General features: G+C 39.4%; 1 protein-coding gene across 2 annotated transcripts in view; it reads left to right on the top strand.

Annotated features, from left to right (window-relative positions):
* LOC132149119 (liprin-alpha-3-like) overlaps nt 1-22,967 on the top strand; it is a 38,988-nt gene that overhangs the window by 11,367 nt on the left and 4,654 nt on the right. The window contains exons 4-28 of one of the 2 annotated variants that reach the window (XM_059558065.1): nt 353-517; nt 1,023-1,097; nt 1,195-1,254; nt 1,332-1,460; nt 2,565-2,657; nt 3,473-3,525; nt 3,652-3,745; nt 5,228-5,362; nt 5,461-5,544; nt 9,494-9,625; nt 10,616-10,678; nt 10,796-10,875; nt 11,986-12,151; nt 12,245-12,438; nt 13,689-13,929; nt 14,018-14,151; nt 14,286-14,437; nt 15,275-15,368; nt 15,460-15,541; nt 15,763-15,963; nt 16,762-16,824; nt 18,774-18,800; nt 19,611-19,786; nt 20,012-20,109; nt 22,748-22,923. In XM_059558065.1, coding sequence (XP_059414048.1) covers nt 353-517; nt 1,023-1,097; nt 1,195-1,254; nt 1,332-1,460; nt 2,565-2,657; nt 3,473-3,525; nt 3,652-3,745; nt 5,228-5,362; nt 5,461-5,544; nt 9,494-9,625; nt 10,616-10,678; nt 10,796-10,875; nt 11,986-12,151; nt 12,245-12,438; nt 13,689-13,929; nt 14,018-14,151; nt 14,286-14,437; nt 15,275-15,368; nt 15,460-15,541; nt 15,763-15,963; nt 16,762-16,824; nt 18,774-18,800; nt 19,611-19,786; nt 20,012-20,109; nt 22,748-22,923 — 2,967 coding nt within the window. The remainder of the gene's footprint in view (nt 1-352; nt 518-1,022; nt 1,098-1,194; nt 1,255-1,331; nt 1,461-2,564; nt 2,658-3,472; nt 3,526-3,651; nt 3,746-5,227; nt 5,363-5,460; nt 5,545-9,493; nt 9,626-10,615; nt 10,679-10,795; nt 10,876-11,985; nt 12,152-12,244; nt 12,439-13,688; nt 13,930-14,017; nt 14,152-14,285; nt 14,438-15,274; nt 15,369-15,459; nt 15,542-15,762; nt 15,964-16,761; nt 16,825-18,773; nt 18,801-19,610; nt 19,787-20,011; nt 20,110-22,747; nt 22,924-22,967) is intronic. The other variant, XM_059558066.1, reaches the window with a different exon arrangement.

The following is a 22,967-nucleotide window of genomic DNA, read 5'->3' as shown; positions in this document are numbered from 1 at the left end:
GCTGACAGTTCAGCTTTGCCATCACAGGAATAAATTATTTTAAATGTGAAATATATTAAAATAGAATACAGTTAAAGATGTAATATTATATCGCAGTATTTCTGCTTTTACTGTAATTTTGATCGAATAAATACAGCCTTGAGCCATTGAGCATAAAAGACTTAAAAACATAACAAAAAATCTTCCTGACCCCAAAAATTTGAATGGTAATGTATGTGACTCCCCTAAGACTGTTCTCTGGGAGTCAGGCCTACTCTGGGAAAAGTTCACTAGAGTAAAGAAAGGGGTAATAACTATCCCTATCTCCCATTGTAAATTCTTACTTTCCCAGTTTCTTCCCTGTGCCGTCTAGCTGCTGCTGGAGCATCTGGAGTGTCTGGTGTCTCGTCACGAGCGCTCTCTGAGGATGACTGTGGTGAAGAGGCAGGCTCAGTCTCCGGCTGGAGTCTCCAGCGAGGTGGAGGTGCTCAAGGCCCTCAAGTCCCTGTTCGAACACCATAAAGCCCTGGACGAAAAGGTCAGCAGCCCTTCCCTACTCTCTCCTGTCCTACGATATTTTGGCATGATGATAAATTCAAATATCTGAATTTTTTGTGACCACAGCTGTCATTTGATTTCTGTTTTCATTGTGTTTTTCTGGTTAGTTCTGCTCATAATGAAAACAGAGTGCCCTTAAGTCTCAAAAATGATGAAAAGCACCATAAAAGTATCTCAAAAATAGCCCATATGAGTCATATGCTGTATTTAAAATCTTCTTAAGCTATACAGTAGCTTTGTTAGAAGGGAAATAACAAAATCAAACCATTACTTCTCTGATGGTTTCATTTGGTCCCTTCAAAAAACCTAATAATTCTGTTTTAAGGCATAGCTATCAGGGAAGCGGGACACCTTCTCATTTTGCACTTTATCAGTGTTTAAACAGTCAGACATCTACAGAATTACTGCGTCCCTTCATGGAGGTAATGTTTTCTTGGACTGGTTCTCCCTGTTGATTCATTGTGCATTGTTCTTCTCTCCCTCAGGTGCGTGAGAGATTGCGTGTGGCTTTAGAGAGAGTTGCCGTTCTAGAGGAAGAGCTGGGAGCTTCCACAAATGAGGTGAATATCATACTTTTGCAATGTATCTTTGTACCTCCTTTTCTCTCTTTATGTGGCACGCTGGTCTTGCATGCTTAGATTTGTTCGCTACACTTAGGTTCTGTCTTTACGGGATCAGATTAAAAGGAGAGAACGGGGTTTGGACAATGGAAAGGAGGTGAGTTAGAACTATTTGGATAATGATTCGAATGTTTTCAATCTTTTTTTCCTCATGTTCCTCTGTTGTTCACACAGCGGCTCCCGAACGGCCCCTCCTCCATCTTGGATGATGGCGAGATTGACAGACAGAGAGAGGGAGAGATAGAGAGACAGAGAGCAGAGCTTTCACAGTTAAAAGAAAGACTGGCGCTCATGTGCAGACAGGTGAGTGTTGCACTGCTGCTTATAGAGGGAGCATTTTAAGGCATCATAGGCACACTTCGGACAAGACAAGATGATTCAAAAGGAAGCCAAATTCTAGCCAAAGAGAGAATGCTATCCCATAATGCAAGGGTGTCCAACCTTCCCCAGTGTATTTTCCTAGAAGTCTCTAGTAATAATAAAACCCCTTGATTTTCCGCTTCAGGTGTGTTTAATTGGGGTTGGAGCTAAACTCTGCAGGAAGGTCATATCCATATCTCATATACATATTTAATTTAAAAAGGATATAAATTATTTAAAAAAAATGTTCCATTAAAAAAATATATATTTTAGGTATTTTGCCTATTTATGGACACTACTGTTCAAAAGTCTGGGGTTGTTACAGTAAGATGTTTTTAATGGTTTTGTATTTTTGAAAATCACATGCATACAGACACACACACACACACACACACACACAAACACTAAAATACAGTAATATTGTGAAATAGTATTATTAAAATAATAGTTATTTTAAATCTAAATTTAAAAAAAAAAAATTCTACTTCTACTACTAAAGCTAAAACCCTAAACATTTGAATGGTAGTGTATGCCTGTTATAGAGTCAGCTCCACTGAAATAATGTGAAAACAAAGTGTGCTCTTTTCTGTGTGGAGTGTTCCAAATCAGTGACTTGTCAGGTTTCATGATGGTTAGGATCCTGCCTTAGAAGACAGCTGGGTTTTGAGCCATAGCTTCTAAGTGTGTATGATGCATATATAATGTTCACAGAAACAGGAAGGAAACACAAGGCAGACGAGGTGGGAGAAGACCTATAGTATGACACACTCAAAGCACATTTTGGATGAGAAGGTTCCAGTTAGTCTGGCATTCCTCTGGTTGCTATAGAGATACAGAATCGGAGGAGATGCTGAGCGAAAGACTGTGTCACATCAGCTGCCCTCTGGTGGATGTATGCAGCATTCCTAATTGCAAAAAAAAAAAAAGAAGAAAAAAAAGAAATGTCAGAGGGAGAAATGGCTACTGGAGTGTATCCAGGTTTCATTGGCTGGTCTTTGTGTTTGCATGCATTCATGTTTGCATGCGTTCCTTGTCTCCAATGTGCAGGTTGGAGAGATCGAGGAGCAGCTCACTACAGCCAGAAGAGAATTAGCTAAATCTGAGGAAGCCAATCAGAAGCATCAGAGGGACGTGAAAGAGGTTGGTCAGAAGTTAAATTCTCATCAAGAGCTCTTCAAAACAAAATCAAGAGCCCCATGTCACGCAACCATGGTTCTGCTGTCATCCCGTCTCCCTTCCCATTTAGAAGGGTTTCCTTCCACGATGCAGTGATTAATTGCTGGTAAAGTGCTCTAGTTGTTGATGAGTGTGTCTGTCGGCCAAAGCGAGATCAATCAAACTGCCAACAAAATAATCAGCTGTCTGCCTGACGCTCCTCATGGAAGAAGTCTAATTTTCTGTATAATAAAAGCATTCTGTATTCTCCTGCGGTAACACAAAGACTCGGCAACTTGGCAACGGCGTCTGTTTCATGTCACCGACTCGCCACTTATGGAATTTTTGGGAATTGCCGGTAGCTACCGTGGCTTGGCGTCCTATTTACATCGAATGCCTTGAGCAGATTTTTGCTTATAAGTCATAAAGTACAGTTTTGATAATGGCAAATGAAGTTTTTTTTTTTTCTTATTTCCTTGGACACACTGCTTGTCGTTCTTTTCGTTACACTCATTTTCCATTGCCTCTTCTTTCTCCCTCTTAGCAATTATGTAATATTTGATACTGCTCTTTTTGTTTCGCAATAAATGTTTATAGTCAGCTCCATTTGAAGTAAACAGTTACGGTGGAACTGCTGTCTAGACAGACGCCCAACCATAATAATGTTACCAAATGGTCTGATTGTGATTGTTTAGTGTGTGTTTGTGTTTCTGCAATCAGTTAACCATATGTTGTTGTCTTTTATTCTTTTTGACATCATCTCTCTTTTATCTCATAATTTTCCACCCCCTCATTCCCAGGCGCTGTGTCAAAGAGAGGACATGGAGGAAAGAATTACCACCTTAGAGCGCAGGTAAACTAGACCAGAGCTCACTCACTCACTGTTGTGACCGCACTCTGGAATGACACACAGATAGAGTTGCAGTTTTGATTTCTCAAGCAGCCTGCAGATTCTCACGGTGTGTGTTTCTGTCTGTAGGTACCTCAGCGCCCAGAGGGAGGCAACCTCTCTCCATGACATCAAAGACAAGCTGGAGAACGAGCTTGCCAGCAAAGAGTCTTTATACAGACAGGTACAAAAGAAAAATCATGTACAGACACACATGAAAGGTGTAACATTTAACAGTGTGTTCATCAACAGTAGTCTCTGGGGCTTATTATCAGGGTATGGCGCCATTTGTGCCTGAAGATTTGGTTTTGTTTTTGTTCCATCTGAAAACATTTCAAGACTTTTCTTTCTTTTCAGTTTTCACGATGTCTTTTGTATTTTAACACCTTAAAGTTTCAGGACCATAACGACCATGAGGACCCATTGTAGGCCCCCTCCAATAGTCAGATTATTGGTCAATAAATAGGCCTAGACTCTTTGTTACTAACCACAGCATCAAACTATTATTGTTCCCTTAAAACCTTTCAATCTTTACAAGGCAAAATTTATTTGAGATTTTTTATAGGAAAAAGAATAGACAGTACAAACTTGATATTTGTTCTTAATTTTATTCTTAAGGTTTTTATTAAATATAATTTACACTAATATTTAAATGTTCTGGGTTGGTAAGACTTTTTAATGGTTTTGAATAAAGGCTCTTATGTTCACCAAGGCTAAATTTAATTAAATTAAATGTACAGTAAAAAATGTTTTAAATATTCTTAAATATTATTACAATTTAAAGTAACTGTTGTATGTGTTGATTTATTTATGGTGCTCAAAAACAATTTTATTGACATCAGTATTAGCATTAGTATTACTGGTGCTGATTAATATTTTTGTGGAAACTGTGGTACATTTTTTTCAGGATTTGTTGATATATAGAAAGTTCAAAAGAACAGCATTTGTTTTTGTTAAAGTCTTTGCTGTGACTTTCCTTTAAATTAATCCTTGCTAAATTAAATATTAATCAAAAATAATGTAGTGGTATGAATGTGGACATGTAAACTGGGTGATATTTTGATGAATAAATAAAATAAGAAACTAACTTTTTATTTTATCTGGGAAAAAAAATTCAACTTTTTTTTTTTTTGCTGTCAAATCTTGAGTTCAACAAACCCCACAATGGAAATGTATCACTATATATTCACAGTAAATAGAGATGCACTGCAGATTTAGACATTCTTAGCTATGGAACCTAAGAAAGTGTTAATGCACCTAATTTACTGTTTGCATTTAAATCAAAGTGAATTTATTTTGATGTTTTAGAGGCTTGGGGGTTTGAAGTCTGTTATTGTGTCTACAAGAATTTAGAATTTGTTTCCAGGCTCTGTGTTATGTCTGGACGTGTTGGTTTTATGTAACATGTCTTTGCTGTTCATACGTATCGAAATGATCACTAGTTATAGATAACGTAATGACTAAACTTTACATCTTGCCTAGGTTTGTATCTGATTTTTGTTCATAATTTTTTCTTTTGGTTCTTTGGTGGCTTCATTTCTGACAAAAAGAAGTTCCATTGGGTTTTTACCAGGTCTCCACCAAAAACAAAGCACTGTTTTTTCCTAAAGACAATGTGTTCATTATAGTGTTCTGTATTGTTTGGCCTCATTGTTCTGTCACTCAGAGTGAAGAGAAGAACAGGCAGCTCCAGGAGCGTCTAGACGATGCTAAACAGAAGCTGCAGCAAACCCTCCAGAGGGCCGAGACGCTGCCCGAGATCGAGGCTCAGCTCGCTCAGAGGGTGGCGGCACTCAACAAGGTGTGTGCTGTCAGGTTCAGATCTGTTTGACGTGCTGTGCTGTTGACTCAACTCCAAACTAATGTTAATAAACTTTTTATCCTTTCTCTGTTGTTTAGGCGGAGGAGCGTCATGGCAACTTTGAGGAGCGACTGAGACAGTTGGAGGCACAACTTGAAGAGAAAAATCAGGAGCTACAGAGGGTGACTCATCCGCTCTTTTTCCGTTTGTTCAGCATGTTAGATTCAAATATAGTGAAGTATTTTCACTATGGATGGGATTTTTATTAAAATGCACCAGTAGCGTAGCCAGAAAAGAGACTCTGGGTGTGCATATGAAAATCTGGGTGTGCCACATTTATTGTCAGATTACTGTGCAAAATTCTGGGATAGTATTTTTGTCGCACTGCTTCCGTCCAACCATACTCCTAGTGGTAATTTGCAGGTCGTGTCAAAATGTAGTTAATTGTTAAATGTAATAATTTTCTTCCAAATATGATCATTTTGAACTTCTGGTTCGATACTTGGACATTTCCAATCTGGCAACACTGTTGATGTTGGGCCCAGGGAGGGAGAAACATCCTCATCAGGTGTAACGTTAGGCCTTGTGTCCGGCTGTCCATCAAGCCAAGGTTTTTTGCTAAAAAAAAATTAAGAAAGGAGCTCTGCGACATATTGCTAGCTAGCAATGTGCAATCAAAAGTGATCTGTTTATATCATAGACTGCTGGGGTCACAGTCAGCTGCTTTTTGCTGATTGGTTGGCAGTCCAAATGTCGGCAGATATATTTTAACAAAAATAATTTAAAATGTAAATTACATTTTAACATTTTTAGCATGTTTGCACCATATATTGGATTCTTATTTCTGTGCCCCTGAGAGTCTGATTTAGAAGGTCAGCGCTTGTAATTTTTCACAATTAATATGCAGTGTTTTCAACCACATAATTGTAGTAAGTTCGTGTGGGTCTACTGACGTATTTATTAAACAGAAAATAACTTAAACTTTGCAAACACCAAATGGTGACTTCTATTCTGGCACGTTGTCCCGGCACTTCCGATTTACTCTTTCCGGTTTCGTTTCCGGCTTCGCGTCAGCAGTCCGTCTCTCTCTCGCTTGCTTCCGACTCTCCTGGCGTTTTATACTCTCTCCACGCCAATTACTAGAACCAGAAACAGGTGATGATAATTTTCGCCCAAACCACTCACTTACCGCTCGTCTCCTGATTCTCTCTCCCGCTGCAGACTTCGCTAAACCACGCCCCCCCTGCCACATACCCCCACCGCCCGACTCAGGCCGGAGAGCCATCCGGCCTGCAGCCCCCCCCCCCCCCCCATTTCTGGAGAGGAAGTCGGCCACCGCCATCTGAACACCCGGCCTGTGGATCACCTTGAACTTAAAAGGCTGAAGAGCTAGATACCAACGAGTGATCCGCGCGTTGGTATCCTTCATGCGGTGGAGCCACTGCAGCGGAGCGTGGTCCGAACAGAGGGTGAACTCCCGTCCCAGGAGATAATAGCGGAGGGTGAGGACGGCCCATCTGATGGCAAGGCACTCTTTTTCGATGGTGCTGTACTTAGCCTCTTTCTTCGAGAGCTTCCGGCTAATGTACAGCACCGGCCGTTCCTCTCCCTCTATCTCCTGGGACAGGACTGCCCCCAGCCCCCTGTCCGACGCGTCTGTCTGCAACAGAAAAGGGAGAGAAAAATCAGGAGAGTGTAACAACGGCCCGCCACACAGGGCAGCCTTGACCTGAGTAAAGGCCTGCTGACACGGCTCCGTCCACTGGACCGTATCTGGCACCTCCTTTTTAGTGAGATCAGTCAAAGGGCTGGTGAGGTCCGAATAATTAGGAATAAACCGTCTATAATATCCCGCCAGCCCCAAGAACTGCCTCACCTCCTTTTTGGTCTTGGGACGTGGGCAGGTCGCAATAGCGGCTGTCTTATCAATTTGGGGACGCACCTGCCCATGCCCCAAGTGGAAGCCCAGATACCGTACTTCCACCCGCCCAATCGCACACTTCTTTGGGTTGGCCGTGAGCCCCGCTCCCCTCAGCGACCTCAGGACAGCCCTCAGATGCTGCATATACCGCTGCCAATCATTACTAAATATAATGATATCTGTTGGGCCATCGCGAAGGGCCGACCGGCCTCGCCCAAGTCCAGGGACCGGAAGCGCTGGCGATGTTGCTCTGGCGACCGGCCGACCCGCTGGATGATGGCCCTCTTCAGGTCGTTGAAGACCAGGAGGTTCGCCACCGGAAGTTGTTGGGCAGCCACCTGGGCCTCGCCGGAGAGCAGGGGAATGAGGCGCACCGGCCACTGCTCGCTGGGCCACCCGCAGGCCTCCGCCGAGTTCTCAAACAGTTCCAGGAATGCCTCCGGATCGTCCTGGGCCCCCATCTTGTGCAGTGGCAGATGGAAGGGGGCGGCGGGCGGCCCGGCGGCCTTGGCGCGAACCTCCCGATCAATCCAGCTCCGGAACCTCTCGCGGTCCTCCTGCTGAGCCTGAACGATGACCTGGAATCGTCTTTCCTGATCGGTCCTCAGGTCCAGCAGGGCCTGGTGTTGTTCGCGGTGCAGGACCGCGAGGGAAGCAATAACGTCCGCAAGTGGCGTGGAGGACGGGCTTTGCATGGCGGCGGCGGTCCTACTTCCTTCCCGGGTTTCGGCACCAGTGTAGTAAGTTCGTGTGGGCAAGGAAGTGGACAAAGGGGTCGGCAGGACTGCTGACGTATTTATTAAACAGAAAATAACTTAAACTTTGCAAACACCAAATGGTGACTTCTATTCTGGCACGTTGTCCCGGCACTTCCGATTTACTCTTTCCGGTTTCGTTTCCGGCTTCGCGTCAGCAGTCCGTCTCTCTCTCGCTTGCTTCCGACTCTCCTGGCGTTTTATACTCTCTCCACGCCAATTACTAGAACCAGAAACAGGTGATGATAATTTTCGCCCAAACCACTCACTTACCGCTCGTCTCCTGATTCTCTCTCCCCCTGCAGACTTCGCTAAACCACGCCCCCCCCCTGCCACAATAATGTTTTTTTTTTAGGTTTCATACATTTAAATATACATAATCACTAGTAAAACAATACATTGGTAGTTTGTAAAATACACACTCATGTCTATGGAAGCAGCAAAAACTATCTAATCAAATGTAATTTGCAGACGTGTTTCATTCATATATCAGACACACATAGCAGAACAATAAAGTTTACTCAATTCTTGGTCCAGTTCAACAGCCACTTACTTTCATGTATTTCGGGAGAAACTGGGGAATTCAAGTGCTGTACGTAAAATCCGGCTGACAGGACTCAGCGCTCATCTCGTTATAGATCAAGATAATTTATAAAGGTTTTTAAACGAAGAATCGGAATATCAGATAGTTGACATGGTAAGCAAGTTTGTGTATATATTTTAATAAAAAATGAAAAATGAAATAAAACGAATACCGATACATCTGTTAGTGGCTGCGGTGTGTCACGTGACAATCATGACGCGTCGCCATGGAAACAAGGAGTCAGTTAAAATATTTGTAATTTATGCGTGAAAGGGTTGCTTTAAAAAAATATATATATTCTAAGTAAACAAGTTTAGTAAACATTTTTTATTGAGACTATAAAAAATAATTCTGCATGTATTTTTAGGTGTGACAGCTGCCACTGTGGGTGGCACAGGCACACCCTGGCACACCCGTGGCTACGCCACTGAAATGCACAAATATTGAGTTTACTCAAACATTCCTAAACGAGCTAATATCTGCAACCTGTATTTCATTTAAAATAAAAAAGTAAATAAAATATTTGCTTTAGACATCTTCAAAATGCATTAAATAAATGAATTTTTAACATGTTTAAGAATATTTTAAATACAATTAAAGATAATTAATATTCAGCTGGAGAATCCGAAATAAATTTTGTAGATGTATGAGTATTGCACATAAGAAGCAAAAACAAACAAAAAAACATTCATTTATATTTAAAGTTCTGATCTGAGAAGCAACCATGTTTCTTTTTTAGCACTTTGCTTCTTTTTCCATCATTAAGCGAAACTCTTTCTGATGGGATGTGTGATTTTAACGAGAAACAATTATATTACTTAGATTTGCTTGAAACCAGACAGCATCATCTCTCATCACTTTAATGTACCCAGGCGAGGCAGAGGGAGCGGATGAATGACGAACACAACAAGCGTCTCTCTGACACGGTGGACAAGCTTCTGTCGGAGTCCAATGAGAGACTGCAGCTGCACCTGAAGGAGAGAATGGCTGCCCTGGAGGAGAAGGTGTGGGCCTCCACAATTTCAGATTTGGTTTCTTTGACAACGTTGCACACACATCCAGAAAACAGAAAAATAGCCTTGACATGTCACCACGTCTTTGATGTTAACCTCCAAATCCAGATGTTGCCTCAGTTATGTTCATGTCTAATAGGAGTTCCAGGCTTCCTCTATGTGTCCTCACTCATTATTTTAGCACAAAAGCAGGTGTTTCATGCCCAATGCATCTCTCATCAGAGAATCTATGATGAATGGCTGAAACAATAATTTGCGCTTAATGTCAGAAACAGAAGACATGAGACGGAAGACATGTGACTGGAATGGTGTAGGCATGTGCAAAACTACATATTTTCAGAATCTGCTAGTTGCACGATGTCTGGACAACCACTGTAGTTAACTAATCAGTTTTGAGGAAGTATAATTAGGCTGTTTCTGGTTCCTCTGACCTGGATGTGTTTGTAAGTGGACATTTACAAAAGGTGTGTTCAAAAACAGATTGAAGAAGCGGAAGTCTCAAGATTCATTTTTAACAGTTAGGAAAACTATTTCAATATAACGTTTTAAAACACATGATGCTCAGGGATCCTAAGGTCCTGTAAATATGAAGGGAATTCAAAAGCATGACTTCTAGGTCTGGATCATCATAGAAAAGCCTAGATTTGTTTCTACTTAAAATTTAAGTAATTATTTTTATTTATTGTTATATATTTTTATTGATTTTTTTTCAAGAAACCGCACACTCAGATAGTATGCTAATTTAAGAAAAAACATATCAAAACCTAAAAAAAGAAAAGATTTTAATCTTAACTAGCCAACTTTAATGCCTAGTTGGTTGACTGGACAACGGTTTCTCCATTGTGAGCCGTCCTAGCATGATGCTAACCACGCCACTGTCATGGGTTTGATTTCCAAGAAACACACATTAGATCAGTTTGGATAAGAACACCTTACAACTGAATGAAATGATTTGTAAGCATCTGGTGTAATATGCTACAGAACGCTCTCTCTGAGGAACTCGCTAACATGAAGAAGATCCAAGACGATCTCTTAGCGAACAAGGTATGTTTCTCTTTAAACTATAATGGTATTGTAAAAAACAAAGAAAAGAAGGTTCTGTTCACTTGACCTGAGTCCAGATGGCTACATAATCTGATACTAAAATCATATTTCTCCCAGGATCAGCTGATTGCAGAGCTGGAGAGGCTTCAACTAGAGCTGGACCAGCTGAGAGGAAGACCTGGTTCCTCTTACTCACGGTAAGATGCATAACATTGCTGCTGTCCTCTTCAAAAGTCATTTAGGAAGTATATGACATTCACAATCAATTTTACTTCAGTATGTAACATTCAAAATTTGGAGTCATTTTTTTAGAAATCAGTGTTACTATTAATACTCAAAGAGGGACATCGAATGCCCATTTTCCACAAGTTGGTATGATTTTTTAGGGTCTTCATCAAATGTCCGTTACATACTTTGGTTAAAATTCCTCAGTGGTCATGTAAAAGAACACTCTTTTTACCTTATCAAAACCAGCTCTGTTCAAAGCAAACCATTTGTTCACATGTCTCTTTAAAAAATTATAATGAGCTACTACTGACCCCGGCCTTCTCTTCTGTTGGGTGTGTTGACTCAAGACATATGAGTTGCTGGCTTGGATTCATTACATGGCTCAGAAGTGGTCTTATTCAAATAGCTAGCTATCTACATAGAAACCAGCTGCAAACTGAAACATCTCACTAGATTACATAGTTTCAGACTTTAACATCACATAAGAAACTGGTCTCATTTTTTTCACCTTTTCAAATGCAAAAACAGCAAAAACAGCAAAAAAAAAAAAGGGACGAATGAAATGTTTCAAATATTTCAATAAACTCTGTTCAAATATTTTTAATAAACTCTGCTCTTTGGAAATTTTTTGAAAAAAGGTATCCTGATTTCTAAAAAAAATATTGAGCTGCACAGCTGTTTTCTACATTGATAATAATAAGAAATGTTTCTTGAGCAGAAAATCAGCTTATTAAACAGAATTCTGAAGGATCATTTTACACTGAAAACTGGAGTAATGCCTGCTGAAAATTCAGCTTTGGCATCACATGAATACATTTTAAAAGCTTATTTAAAGTGTAATAATATTTCATCATATTAATGTTTTAACTTCTTTGAAAACCATAAAAAAATCTCATTGACCCCAAACCTTTGAACAGTTTTAGTATTTCTGAGTGGAGCAGGATATTTATTGAGAGAACAACATTGGACGGGATGATTTTATCCATCAGGAATCATTTGCATTGTGAAAAATGAGCAGACCCTGACCAGTTTTGATTTTATGTTGACTTTAACCATAGCCTCCACTGCTTCTTTATTAGGTCTCTGCCAGGAAGTGCTCTGGAACTGAGGTACTCCCAGGGAGGTGGGTCACTTCCTGCGGGCTCCACCACCCACCTAGATCACTATGGAAACACAGGCACAGGAGGCGTGGTCAGACGGGCTCATCGTGGACGCTGGGGCGGTGCAAGGGAGGACACTAGCAAAGTGAGAGCATCTTTGTATGAACCTACTAATAAATTAATAAAAATGGATTCATATTAAATGATACTAGTTGTTTCTTACATTTCTTATGTTCAGTACGTCGAATGGGACAGCGGAGCAATGGTGGGCACTGGGTTTGAGGGTGGTGTGGAGGACAGGTGTTCTGATGATGAAGAGGATCGCGGGACGCTCTTCGAATCCGAGCTGCTGTCACCAAGCGGTCAGACAGATGTGCAGACTCTCGCTATCATGTTGCAGGAGCAGCTGGAGGCCATCAACAAAGAGATTAAGTGAGTTTACTCCAGACGGAGGGACCTTGAGATCGCTTGAAAAAACAAACTTTCATTTAATGAGAAAGACATTTGAAATGGAGAGTGCTCAGAAAGGGAGGTTAATGGGAAAGATCAGGAGAGACACTTGATGAGGAGAGTATAGGGCAGGGAACATCAGTGCATAAAAGTGATTTCAAAATCGACTAATTGGTAGGTTGCTTGAACTCAGTCTTAAGAAAACCCTAGTTCACCTGACTCCGACCTGGACCTTCTACACAACACATAATATATAAATATACATATATACAGAGTTCTGGCACAAAACTCTAGATGGCACAGTCCGATAGGTCTAACTTGATCTGACCTAATGACATCATCACATGGCACAGATATCATTCAAATATATGACTAGGGCTTACCGTAGCAGCTGCAGATTGCTTCAGAAACCCGCCACCTTCCCCAGCTCCACCTGTATAGAGCTGCTATGAGGTGATTCATGTAAGCTATATGGGGGTTATTTCATGTATGTTATATTTGCAGCAGCAATATTTCTTACATGCTCACAGCAGCATGTTGTGGATGTATTGGAAGTAGCAAGTCTCGATCGTGTTGCATGCTGGATGCATGATGGCAAAGCTGTTATGCTGCTTAAACTTTTTTTTTCTAACATTCAAAAGAACATTTAATTGAAATATAAATATTTTGTATCAAAAATATTTACTTTTATTTTTTTTATCAGTTTAATGCATCCTTGCTGAATAAAACTATTACTGTATAAAAATTTTTTTGAAACTTTTTGTTTCATTCTCTCTCTCTTTAGGTTTTGTAAATATGAAAAAGCCATGTTCTTTTTCAATTTAAGGCCTTAAATTGGAGCCAAAAGTGTGTTATTTTCATATTTATATTAATATTTCATGTTGTATGAGGGAATACAGCATTTGTGATCAATATATATTTACATATAATGATAATGACACAGGGGAAAAGAATTGCAATTTTTAACAGCAGGTGAACTATAAAAACATTGACAGCCAATCAGAATCCATCCTGGTTTAAAGAGCTCAGGCATTTAAAGCATTAGTTGACAAAACTGCAGTGCATGCTTATAATAAACAGAACAGTAGCGTCCATTGTTAACGCTCATATTCTGTATAGTTTAGTTTATCTGTATAGTTTGTGCTGAATAGTAGTCATTTTTGCTGTAAAAAGGCTTGCCTCATGACACCTTCAGAAGCCTTTGTCTTACCCTCCTTTCATATTTTCTTCAGGCTGATTCAGGAAGAGAAGGAGAGCACAGAGCTTCGTGCTGAAGAAATCGAGAGTAGAGTCAGCAGCGTGGCTCTGGACGGCCCCCCCATCCCCCCAACCTCTCTGGGGCGGGACAGCACAGGGCGTGGCTTCATCCCCCCATCCCTCACATCCTCCACCCTGGCATCGCCCTCTCCACCCAGCTCCGGGCATTCCACTCCTCGCCTGCCCCACTCACCTGCACGCGAGACAGACAGACAGGTAGGAGCATGTGTGTCATTATTCATAAGTATTGCTATCACACATTGAATAAACATGTGCAAACAGCTGACTCTATTCTGGCCATCAGAACAACAAAGATGACGACAGGTCTCTGGCCCTTTTGGATTCCACCCCTCCTCCCACCCCTCGTGCTCTGCGATTGGACAGGATGACGCACACCCACCCTGGTGCAATGTTGGATGACAGTCGTGAGTTCCGCAGGTGCGCTAACTGGCCCGGCCCGTAATCCATCTTAACATAGGACTGATATTCTGAGAATGAACTATAGAAAATGTCTAGCCCTTCTTACTTCAATCTTAATACATTTTTTAAGAGAGCTTTCTGTGGTTTTCCAGTCTCTCAGCTGATGGCAGCAGCTCAAACAGCAGCCAGGACTCCCTCCACAAGGCCAGCAAAAAGAAAAGCATCAAGTCTTCCATCGGCCGGCTCTTTGGGAAGAAGGATAAGGTCAGAATGGGTCAGCCCGGACGTGAGTCAGCATCTCTGGGTGAGTCCTACTTAAAAAACTTAAAAACAGAAAAAGTGCTTGACAACAAAATAAAAAAGAACACTGCACAAAATCAGAGGAATATACTTTAATTATCTAGAAATGTTCCTTAAGGCCCCTATGAAATTGCTGACTTCTTTCCTAATGAAACCATTTGTTTGCATAGGAAAAATATCAAAGGGCTCATTGCCTTTTTAAGTAAAGAGTAACATTTATTTATGTCACAGTCATTCAACATGATTTGCTACATGAAAGTTATTTCCTTTAGCATAAGTGGGAGGGATATTCTCATTCAAGAGAGCATTTGATTAGATAAAAATCTGTATAGTACAACACGAGTCATCACTATTTGTTTGATTCATTCTGCTGGAAAAGAAAAACTGAATGTCTAGTATACTGTATGTACACTAGCATTTAAAAGCCGCTTGGCAAGATTTGTAATGTTTCTGAAAAAAGTCTCTAAGGCTCACCAAGGATGCATTTATTTGATCAAAGATACAGTAAAAACTGTAATATTGTGAAATATTATTATTATATTAAATGTAAAATAACTGTTTTCTATTTTAATATTATTATTCCTGGGATGCCAAAGCTGAATTTTCATTATCATTGCTCCAGGCTCCAATGTTGCATGATCATTCAGAAATCAACTGATTAGCAAATATTATTATACTACAATGCAACAATGGTAATCTATGTGGTATTCTTAACTGCATCAGGATAAACTGTTTTCGACAACTTAATGTTTCTTAATGGACAGTAAAATGTTTAATATCCACTGTTCTTTCAGTCCTGTTCATTGACCTGCCACCCTTATCCTCTGTGTGTCTTCTGTAGCCTCGACCCCCTCAGATGACCTGGGCTCCGTGGATCCCCTCGGACTCACTAAGATGGCCGGTCCGGTGGACAAGGACCGTCGCAGCAAGAAGAAGTAATTTTACTCAAACCAGACAAGTGTATTCTCTTTCTTCTGACTCTATGTCATTGTTTGTACTGAATAAACATCTCTTCCTTTCTTTTAGGCATGAGCTGTTGGAGGAGGCATGCCGACAGGGGCTACCCTTTGCATCCTGGGACGGACCCACTGTTGTCTCCTGGCTGGAAGTATGGCTCCATATCTGAGCATTACAATGGATAAAAATGGGCTTGTTTAGCTTTACATTGATATTTTCTGTTATGTTTGAAAATATGGCATTATTATTTCCGACTGTCTAATTACATTCTGTCTTACTTTGATGTTCTAAGAAAAGGTGCTTCCTGTCCGCACTTTTTCTTTTGTTTTGCACTTTCCCTAGAGGTCACCTCTCTCTCTCTCTCTCTCTTAGCTCTGGGTGGGCATGCCAGCATGGTACGTGGCAGCCTGTCGTGCTAACGTGAAGAGTGGAGCCATCATGGCTAACCTGTCAGACACAGAGATCCAGAGAGAGATCGGCATCAGTAACCCTCTGCACCGCCTCAAACTGAGACTGGCCATTCAGGAGATGGTGTCCCTGACCAGCCCCTCGGCCCCGGCCAGCACACGCTCTGTACGCTCACACACACTCACATATGCTAAATGCACCATAAAAGAATTAGGATTCTTGGGGTTCAAAAATGTGAGACCACAAATAAAATGCTTCTCAACATTTATATTTAAATTTTTTTTATTGCACATAATATTACCAGCAAAACAACTTGAGTGAAAAGTTGAATTGACAAATAAACATACACTACAAAAATTCGAGGTCTGTACAATTTTTAACTGGTTTTGAAAGAAGTCTCTTCTGCTCACCAAGACTGAATTTACACATTTGATCAAAAATACAGTAAAAACGGAATATTGGGAAATATTATATAACTGCTTACATTTAAATATATATGTTTAATGCATCCTTACTAAATTAAAGTATTAATTTCTTTAAAAAAAGCAATCTTACAGATCCCAGACTGTAAAAGTCAAAATGTAGTAATGTAATATGTTTTTTTTCCCATTTTTGTTTTCTTGACATCAGCGTTCGAGCTGTATGAACTCATATTCTCCAGCTTGACTGAAGAATGATCAGAAAAGCATTTTATGCTTCTGTTGAAGCAAGAACATCTGTACAAAGAGTCACATTAACAATATCACAAATTGACTTATGTAGTTAGTGGTCTAGAAAGAGTACAGAATCATGAATATTTCTTATTCATTTTACATCATAAAAATACTTTGTTGTAGTTATTAGAGTTTATGTTAGAGTTTGAATCCCTATTTTAAGCATGATCCTAGATATTTTCACCCCACTCTACATAACCCTAATAAACAGTAATCCTGATAATTGTTTGTGTATTTTTTTTTACCACAGTCAACCAGTAACGTGTGGATGACCCATGCTGAGATGGAGTCCCTGACCGCAGCAACCAAACCAGTTAGTACACTCTTTTTGTATTCTCTCAGTACTTATTGATGCTCCGATTAGATTACTAGTTTGGGAGAAGTAGATGTAACAGATCCGAATAATGTGTGTCGAAGACATCAACTACTAGAATACATTTAAAAAATGGATATTGACACAAAACCTCTTAAAAAAGAAACCTTGTAAGGTTTCTTTGAGTGAACTTTACATCATATTTTAAGCATACTTAGGTATTAATTTATATATGTTATGTTAAATTAATATCTAAACATACAAAACAACAAAAGAAAGAACAGGGTATCTGTATCTTGTAAAAAAAACATTTTATTTTAGCATCATGCATGTTTTTTTTCTTAAACACATGAATGTAACTTTTGTGAATAAACAATAAATAAATTAACAAACATTTTGAAACAAAAAAAAGGCTGAAAAAAGACTGAATTAGATTCAGAGTGATAATCAAAACGTAGATGGAGTCGATCGACACCCCAAAGCTTGACAGTCATTACCTCTTCATGGGTCGACATTTTATTCCACAATGTTAAACAGGTTTGATGCCAATTTATGTCTGATGCTCATGTTGGATTACGTGAGGAAACACATAGATATATACCGTATTTTTCGGACTATAAGTCGCACCTGAGTATAAGTCGCATCAGTCCAAAAATACATCATGATGAGGAAAAAAACATATATAAGTCGCACTGGACTATAAGTCGCATTTATTTAGAACCAAGAACCAAGAGAAAACATTACCGTCTCCAGCCGCGAGAGAGCGCCCTATGTTTTCAGTGTAGACTACAGGAGCACTGAGCAGCATAGAGCGCCCTCTCGCGGCTGGAGACGGTAATGTTTTCTATTGGTTCATTGCTCTTGGTTCATTTCTCTCGGTTCATGTCAAATTAATTTTGATAAATAAGTCGCACCTGACTATAAGTCGCAGGACCAGCCAAACTATGAAAAAAAGTGTGACTTATAGTCCGGAAAATATGGTATATGTAGATGCCTCATTAGAGACTGTTTCTATGGGCTGCTATACGTCAACATGACCTCATTCACCATAACAGTAACTTACCAATGTTTCAAAACTTGTAATATTGAGTTAATACATTTAAAAACAAACCAACACATTCTCACCTGTGAAAGGTTATCCCGTTTCATCTGGAATTTAAATCCCGGCGGTTTTTACAACAGAATTTGATGTTTCCCCATTCAAAGAGATAGGAGCTGCACTTGGATGCCCGAGAGGCATTTCAAAGATGACCGCCGAGTGACTTCATTTGTCTTAAAGAGACTTTGGCTTGGTGCAGTCTAATGGGGAATCTACCTATACATATCTATATGTGGAAGCATCAGTTGTTTCGGTTTATTCTTCGTTTTGGAAATTCTGTACAGAAGATGTGTAATAGCGCCCCCTACAGCATAACAATGAAATCGTGGATTCCCGGAGCACAAGTATAGCTCTTGACTTTCTTTAATTAATTTATTTTTCGTAAGGGTTGTTTTGGAACCTATCTTCATTTTGTGAAATTTTCTTTATTAATTATACTGTACTGTTTTCCAGTTTTTAAAAAAAAAGAACATTTCAATGAGACGAGATTGTAAAGCGCTCTGCCCCCTAGTGGACAGTATGAGAAGCAGCACGAGGAGAGAGTGGAGTGATCAGACATGTGTTGATGTGTCTCTCTCTTTCTCTCTCCCCCTCTGTGTGTCTGGCTAGACTGTAGCGTTGAACATCCTCAACTTTCCCTCTTTTTTCTGTTTCAGTGTGAACTGCTTCCAACTAATGACCCGGTCACTAACAAACTGTTCCTCCCTTTGTACCTCTCTTCCTGCTTTCCCTCTTCATTCTTCTTCCCTCTTCCTGTCCATCGATGTGTCTTTCCCGCTGCCCCTCTGCTGCATTCCTTATCTCCTCTTCCTCACCTCTCTCCTATCATGCTATCACCTTTGCACACAAGGAGCTGAAAGAGATCAGCTGGGATCAGGTGAGTAACGTCAATACATCCATTAAACACTTTCAAACTGATGCTGGTGCTATCAGATTGTTGAGACTAAATTATCTTTAAGAGTAAATGAAGTGTGTATTTGTATCAAAATCACATAAGAATCATTTAAGTGCTGTTAATTTTTGATAAATGGAAGGTAGTTCAGAGCTCAAGAGTAAGGATTTTTTTCTGGTTTCAAGGCCAAAAATATTAATATATCTGTTTTATGAATTAAAATTTCTGGTTTTCAATTTCAATGTTAAATGTACATTGAATAATAATAAAATTAATAATAAATGTTTAAAATAAACAAATATGAATGTATTGTTTACAATTTAACATTTTAAATAATATATCTGTTATTTCATGTTTATTTTAAATATATGCATTTTTTTATTAAAAATTAAGCTTAGTTTAGTTAAGTTAAACATTTTCTTTACAAAAGAAAATGTGCAGTAATAGATTTAATAGCAATCATTGCTTTTTATGCCAGTTTTATTTTAGTATTTTTTTTTGTACTATTAAAGTGTACTTTAATATTTTGAATTAGTGCTTATTTGATATATTTTCAGTTATCATTTTCATTTTAGTTTAGTTTTTAGTAAACTGAAGTCATTTTGTTTTTAGGTTTTTATTCTAGGCACAAAAATTCATGAACATGATCAAAAGATTGAATATGTATAGTGCTGATCAAATAAGGCAAGTGATGTTTTATAAACTGGCCCAGAATTTGAATTTTAAGCCCTAAAGTTTGTTACACATTGTAAGGAATGAACTGGAATACAGTTGTGATATAAAGTGTGTTTTAAGATCCTGGCTTATGGAGATATGAACCATGAGTGGGTGGGCAATGATTGGCTGCCCAGCCTGGGTTTGCCCCAGTACAGAAGCTACTTCATGGAGTCACTGGTGGACGCCCGCATGTTGGACCATCTGACCAAGAAAGAGCTGCGTGGGCAGCTGAAAATGGTGGACAGTTTCCACAGGTATCTTCTGTCTCCCTCTCCCCATCTGTTAAATGCTGCCACATCTCATTCCATCCAATGGCAATCAGTTATTCTGATGGTGCAGGTGTGTGTCTTAGGGCCTTTCCTAATCACTAATGTGCCTGGAGTCAGCTCTTGTAACAGTTTGTCAGAGTGGAGTGCTCTAATGAATTTAGATAGCCCCACAACCTCTCTCTTGATCCTTGTGACCTTTCGACCCCACAGGGTGAGCCTGCATTATGGCATCATGTGCCTGAAGCGCCTCAATTATGACCGCAAGGAGCTGGAGAGGAGGAGAGATGAGAGCCAGCACCAGAATAAAGGTTTTCTTCTTTTTTTTTTTAATCTTTTCCTTCATCTCTTTTTTTAACCTGCTTACTGTTGCTGACAGAGATGCCTAACATTGAGTACAAGGGTGCCCTGTCATTGTAGGGATCTTGTTAGGCCCCTTAACTAGGGGTGCACCGATCGAGATCGGCCGATTGTTAATGCACATCTCGTCAGTAAAACCGGTTCTCTAATCAGCGGTAAATTCCCTCAGGTGTGTGATTTCACATAGAGCAGCTGTTACTACACAGAGCCATTGTTAACTGACTAGTTGCGCAAATAAATGCTGATGATGAACGTGGATTTGCGCAGCTTCTCAGTTAACAATGGCTCTGTGTAGTAACAGCTGCTCTATGTGAAATCACACACCTGAGGGAATTTACAGCATCTCCACAACATGGCGCTGCGGCAACAGAGAGAATCAAAGGTTACGTCTTCTTTCTTTGCGTGAACATTTGGTCGTTGTTATGCCAATCATCCCACATCGTGACGAAGACATGCGGGGTGTGTTTAATCAAGGCGTTTTAGGAGGGCGTGGATGAGTCTTAACTATTATAAAGATTGAAGACTATAGTCTTTGCAACTTTACAGACCTTCTTTATGCACCAAGAGCTTGTAACAATACAAAGAGAAAGAAAAAATTTAAACCACATCATATGACCCCCCCTATGAGCTTGAAAACATTATTTTAAATGGTCATAATATTAACACTAAATATATATAAATTTAAATATATGCAAATATACTAAATATATAACAACTAAAAATATTTTTCGACTTAGAGCATTTGATTGCTAGTGTACAGTTTCTATTCTTTCCTTTACTAGTTCATCCAGAAAAAATGTCCTTCAAAAGTTATTCTAACTTGGTATAGCATGAATTTCAGGACATTTTCTGGTGGTTTTCCAAGTCCTCTTTGGATTTTATCGTATTAATCTTTTGCTTTGCATCATCAATCAAGTCATACAGCAGAACAGTCTGATAAACAAAATGTACAAAAAGGAAAAAGCAATAACAGTCACCGGTGGAATGTACAGTTCATCAAAACATCAGACAGTGAATGAGATTATGGCAAAAAGAGAAAGGAAGGGTGTTTACACAGAATGCATTTGTTAATAATAACATACATTACCAGTAATGACGTCTGGAAAGCGTTGAGCAGCCCAGCCTTCCATTATGCACAGGATTCAATGGCACAATAGAGATTTCACATTTGAAGAGAAACTGATCAAAGCACAATGCACAGATCGCATTATTAATCTCACAGTTGTGAGTTGTTTTAAAGGTGCAGTTACCGCCTCATTCAGTACCTTGATTAGAAACAGATGCCTTTGCTGATCTAGAAGTTATTCATCGCATACCAACACAGATGCCTTCTTGCCATTTCAGACTATATTAAGCATGCATTACATTTCCCTGCTCACTAGTGAAGGGATACTTTTGTGTGCATTGCTGCATGCAAAGTGGGTCTTTAAAAATACTATTAATTTAAAACAGTTAACTGTAATCTTAAGTAAATATAAAAATTCATTTCCATTTTTCATACTTTGCAATCTAATGTTTTGATGCCTAAATATACCTGCTGTATTCCAAGCAATTGTTTTTAGTGGTTTATATTTAGAAGATAGTGTAGAATTTTATTATATCAAACTTTTATCTTTTATTGGCATTTTATTGTTTTAAAATCAGTGCATTTCCAACTACAGTACATGAAAACACACTAAACAATCAACAGCGAGATCTGTTGGATATTCCTCTTTTTTTAAACATAGAAATGGATTATTAACTGTGGTTTACTAAGACATGTAACCAAGTGTTATTTTGGTATTATTTATATACTATAATAGCATTTATTAATATTTGGAATTAGATTTATTTGTATATTTTAATTTTAGTAATTTTGTTATGTGCGTTTGTCTTTTTTATTAGTTTTTTAATATTTTTGTTTAGCACTGTAATTTTAGCGCTTTCACTTTAACCTATTTCAGTATTTACCAAGGCAACATTTATACATTTTCCTTAATTTAAGGTTTTTATTAAAAAAAAAAAATTATTTCTATTTCTTATTCTTTCTTTCTTTTTCAGCTTTATTTCAACTAATGACAATTGTTTGTAGAAGTTTTAGTTTTATTTAACGATAGTAAATCTGGCTAAACCAGGCCCCTAGTACAGGGCATGTTGCCATCCATAGCTTTTCTGCCATGTACAGACAGAAATCTACAGAATATGCAGTTACTGTACCTGAAGCTGTGAGGGTGTTTTTTTTTAAAACTGACACTGATATCAACACTGTAAATGACTCGCTAGGAACGGTTTAACTGTTTTCCATGGTTTCATTCCTTCCTTTGAACTTTGGCTTTGAGAAGCTGAATCAACAAAACAAATGCAAAGTCCCTGGAATCCCCTAGAAACACAAAACAGAGACAAAGACTTTGTCTGAAACAAAAACACATGTGTCTAAATGTGCATTGGCCATGAGAGGTCCCTTTGAAAGATCAGGAGCAACTGAAACAAAAGATGAAATCCAGAGGCATCACCCAAGATGGAAATCGATCATTATCCAGTGATAATGATCAGTGGTTATCACCCTCCTGGAACTCTGTTCATAGTCCAGCCCTTGTGTTTCCTGTCTAGATGTGATGGTGTGGTCAAACGAGCGTGTTATGTGCTGGGTGCAGTCCATCGGCTTGAAGGAGTATGCAGATAATCTGACTGAGATCGGTGTGCATGGTGCCCTGCTCGCCCTGGACGACACCTTTGATTACACTGACCTCGCTCTGCTCCTGCAGATACCCAATCAGAACACACAGGTGCAGTGATAGGACTCCTCACAAATATACATCTGTGTTTTACA

This window comes from Carassius carassius, chromosome 9 (assembly GCF_963082965.1).
Source record: "Carassius carassius chromosome 9, fCarCar2.1, whole genome shotgun sequence".
NCBI classification, from domain to species: domain Eukaryota; kingdom Metazoa; phylum Chordata; class Actinopteri; order Cypriniformes; family Cyprinidae; genus Carassius; species Carassius carassius.
The sequence above is the reverse complement of the archived record's forward strand: the minus strand, read 5'-3'. Positions and strand labels throughout refer to the sequence as shown.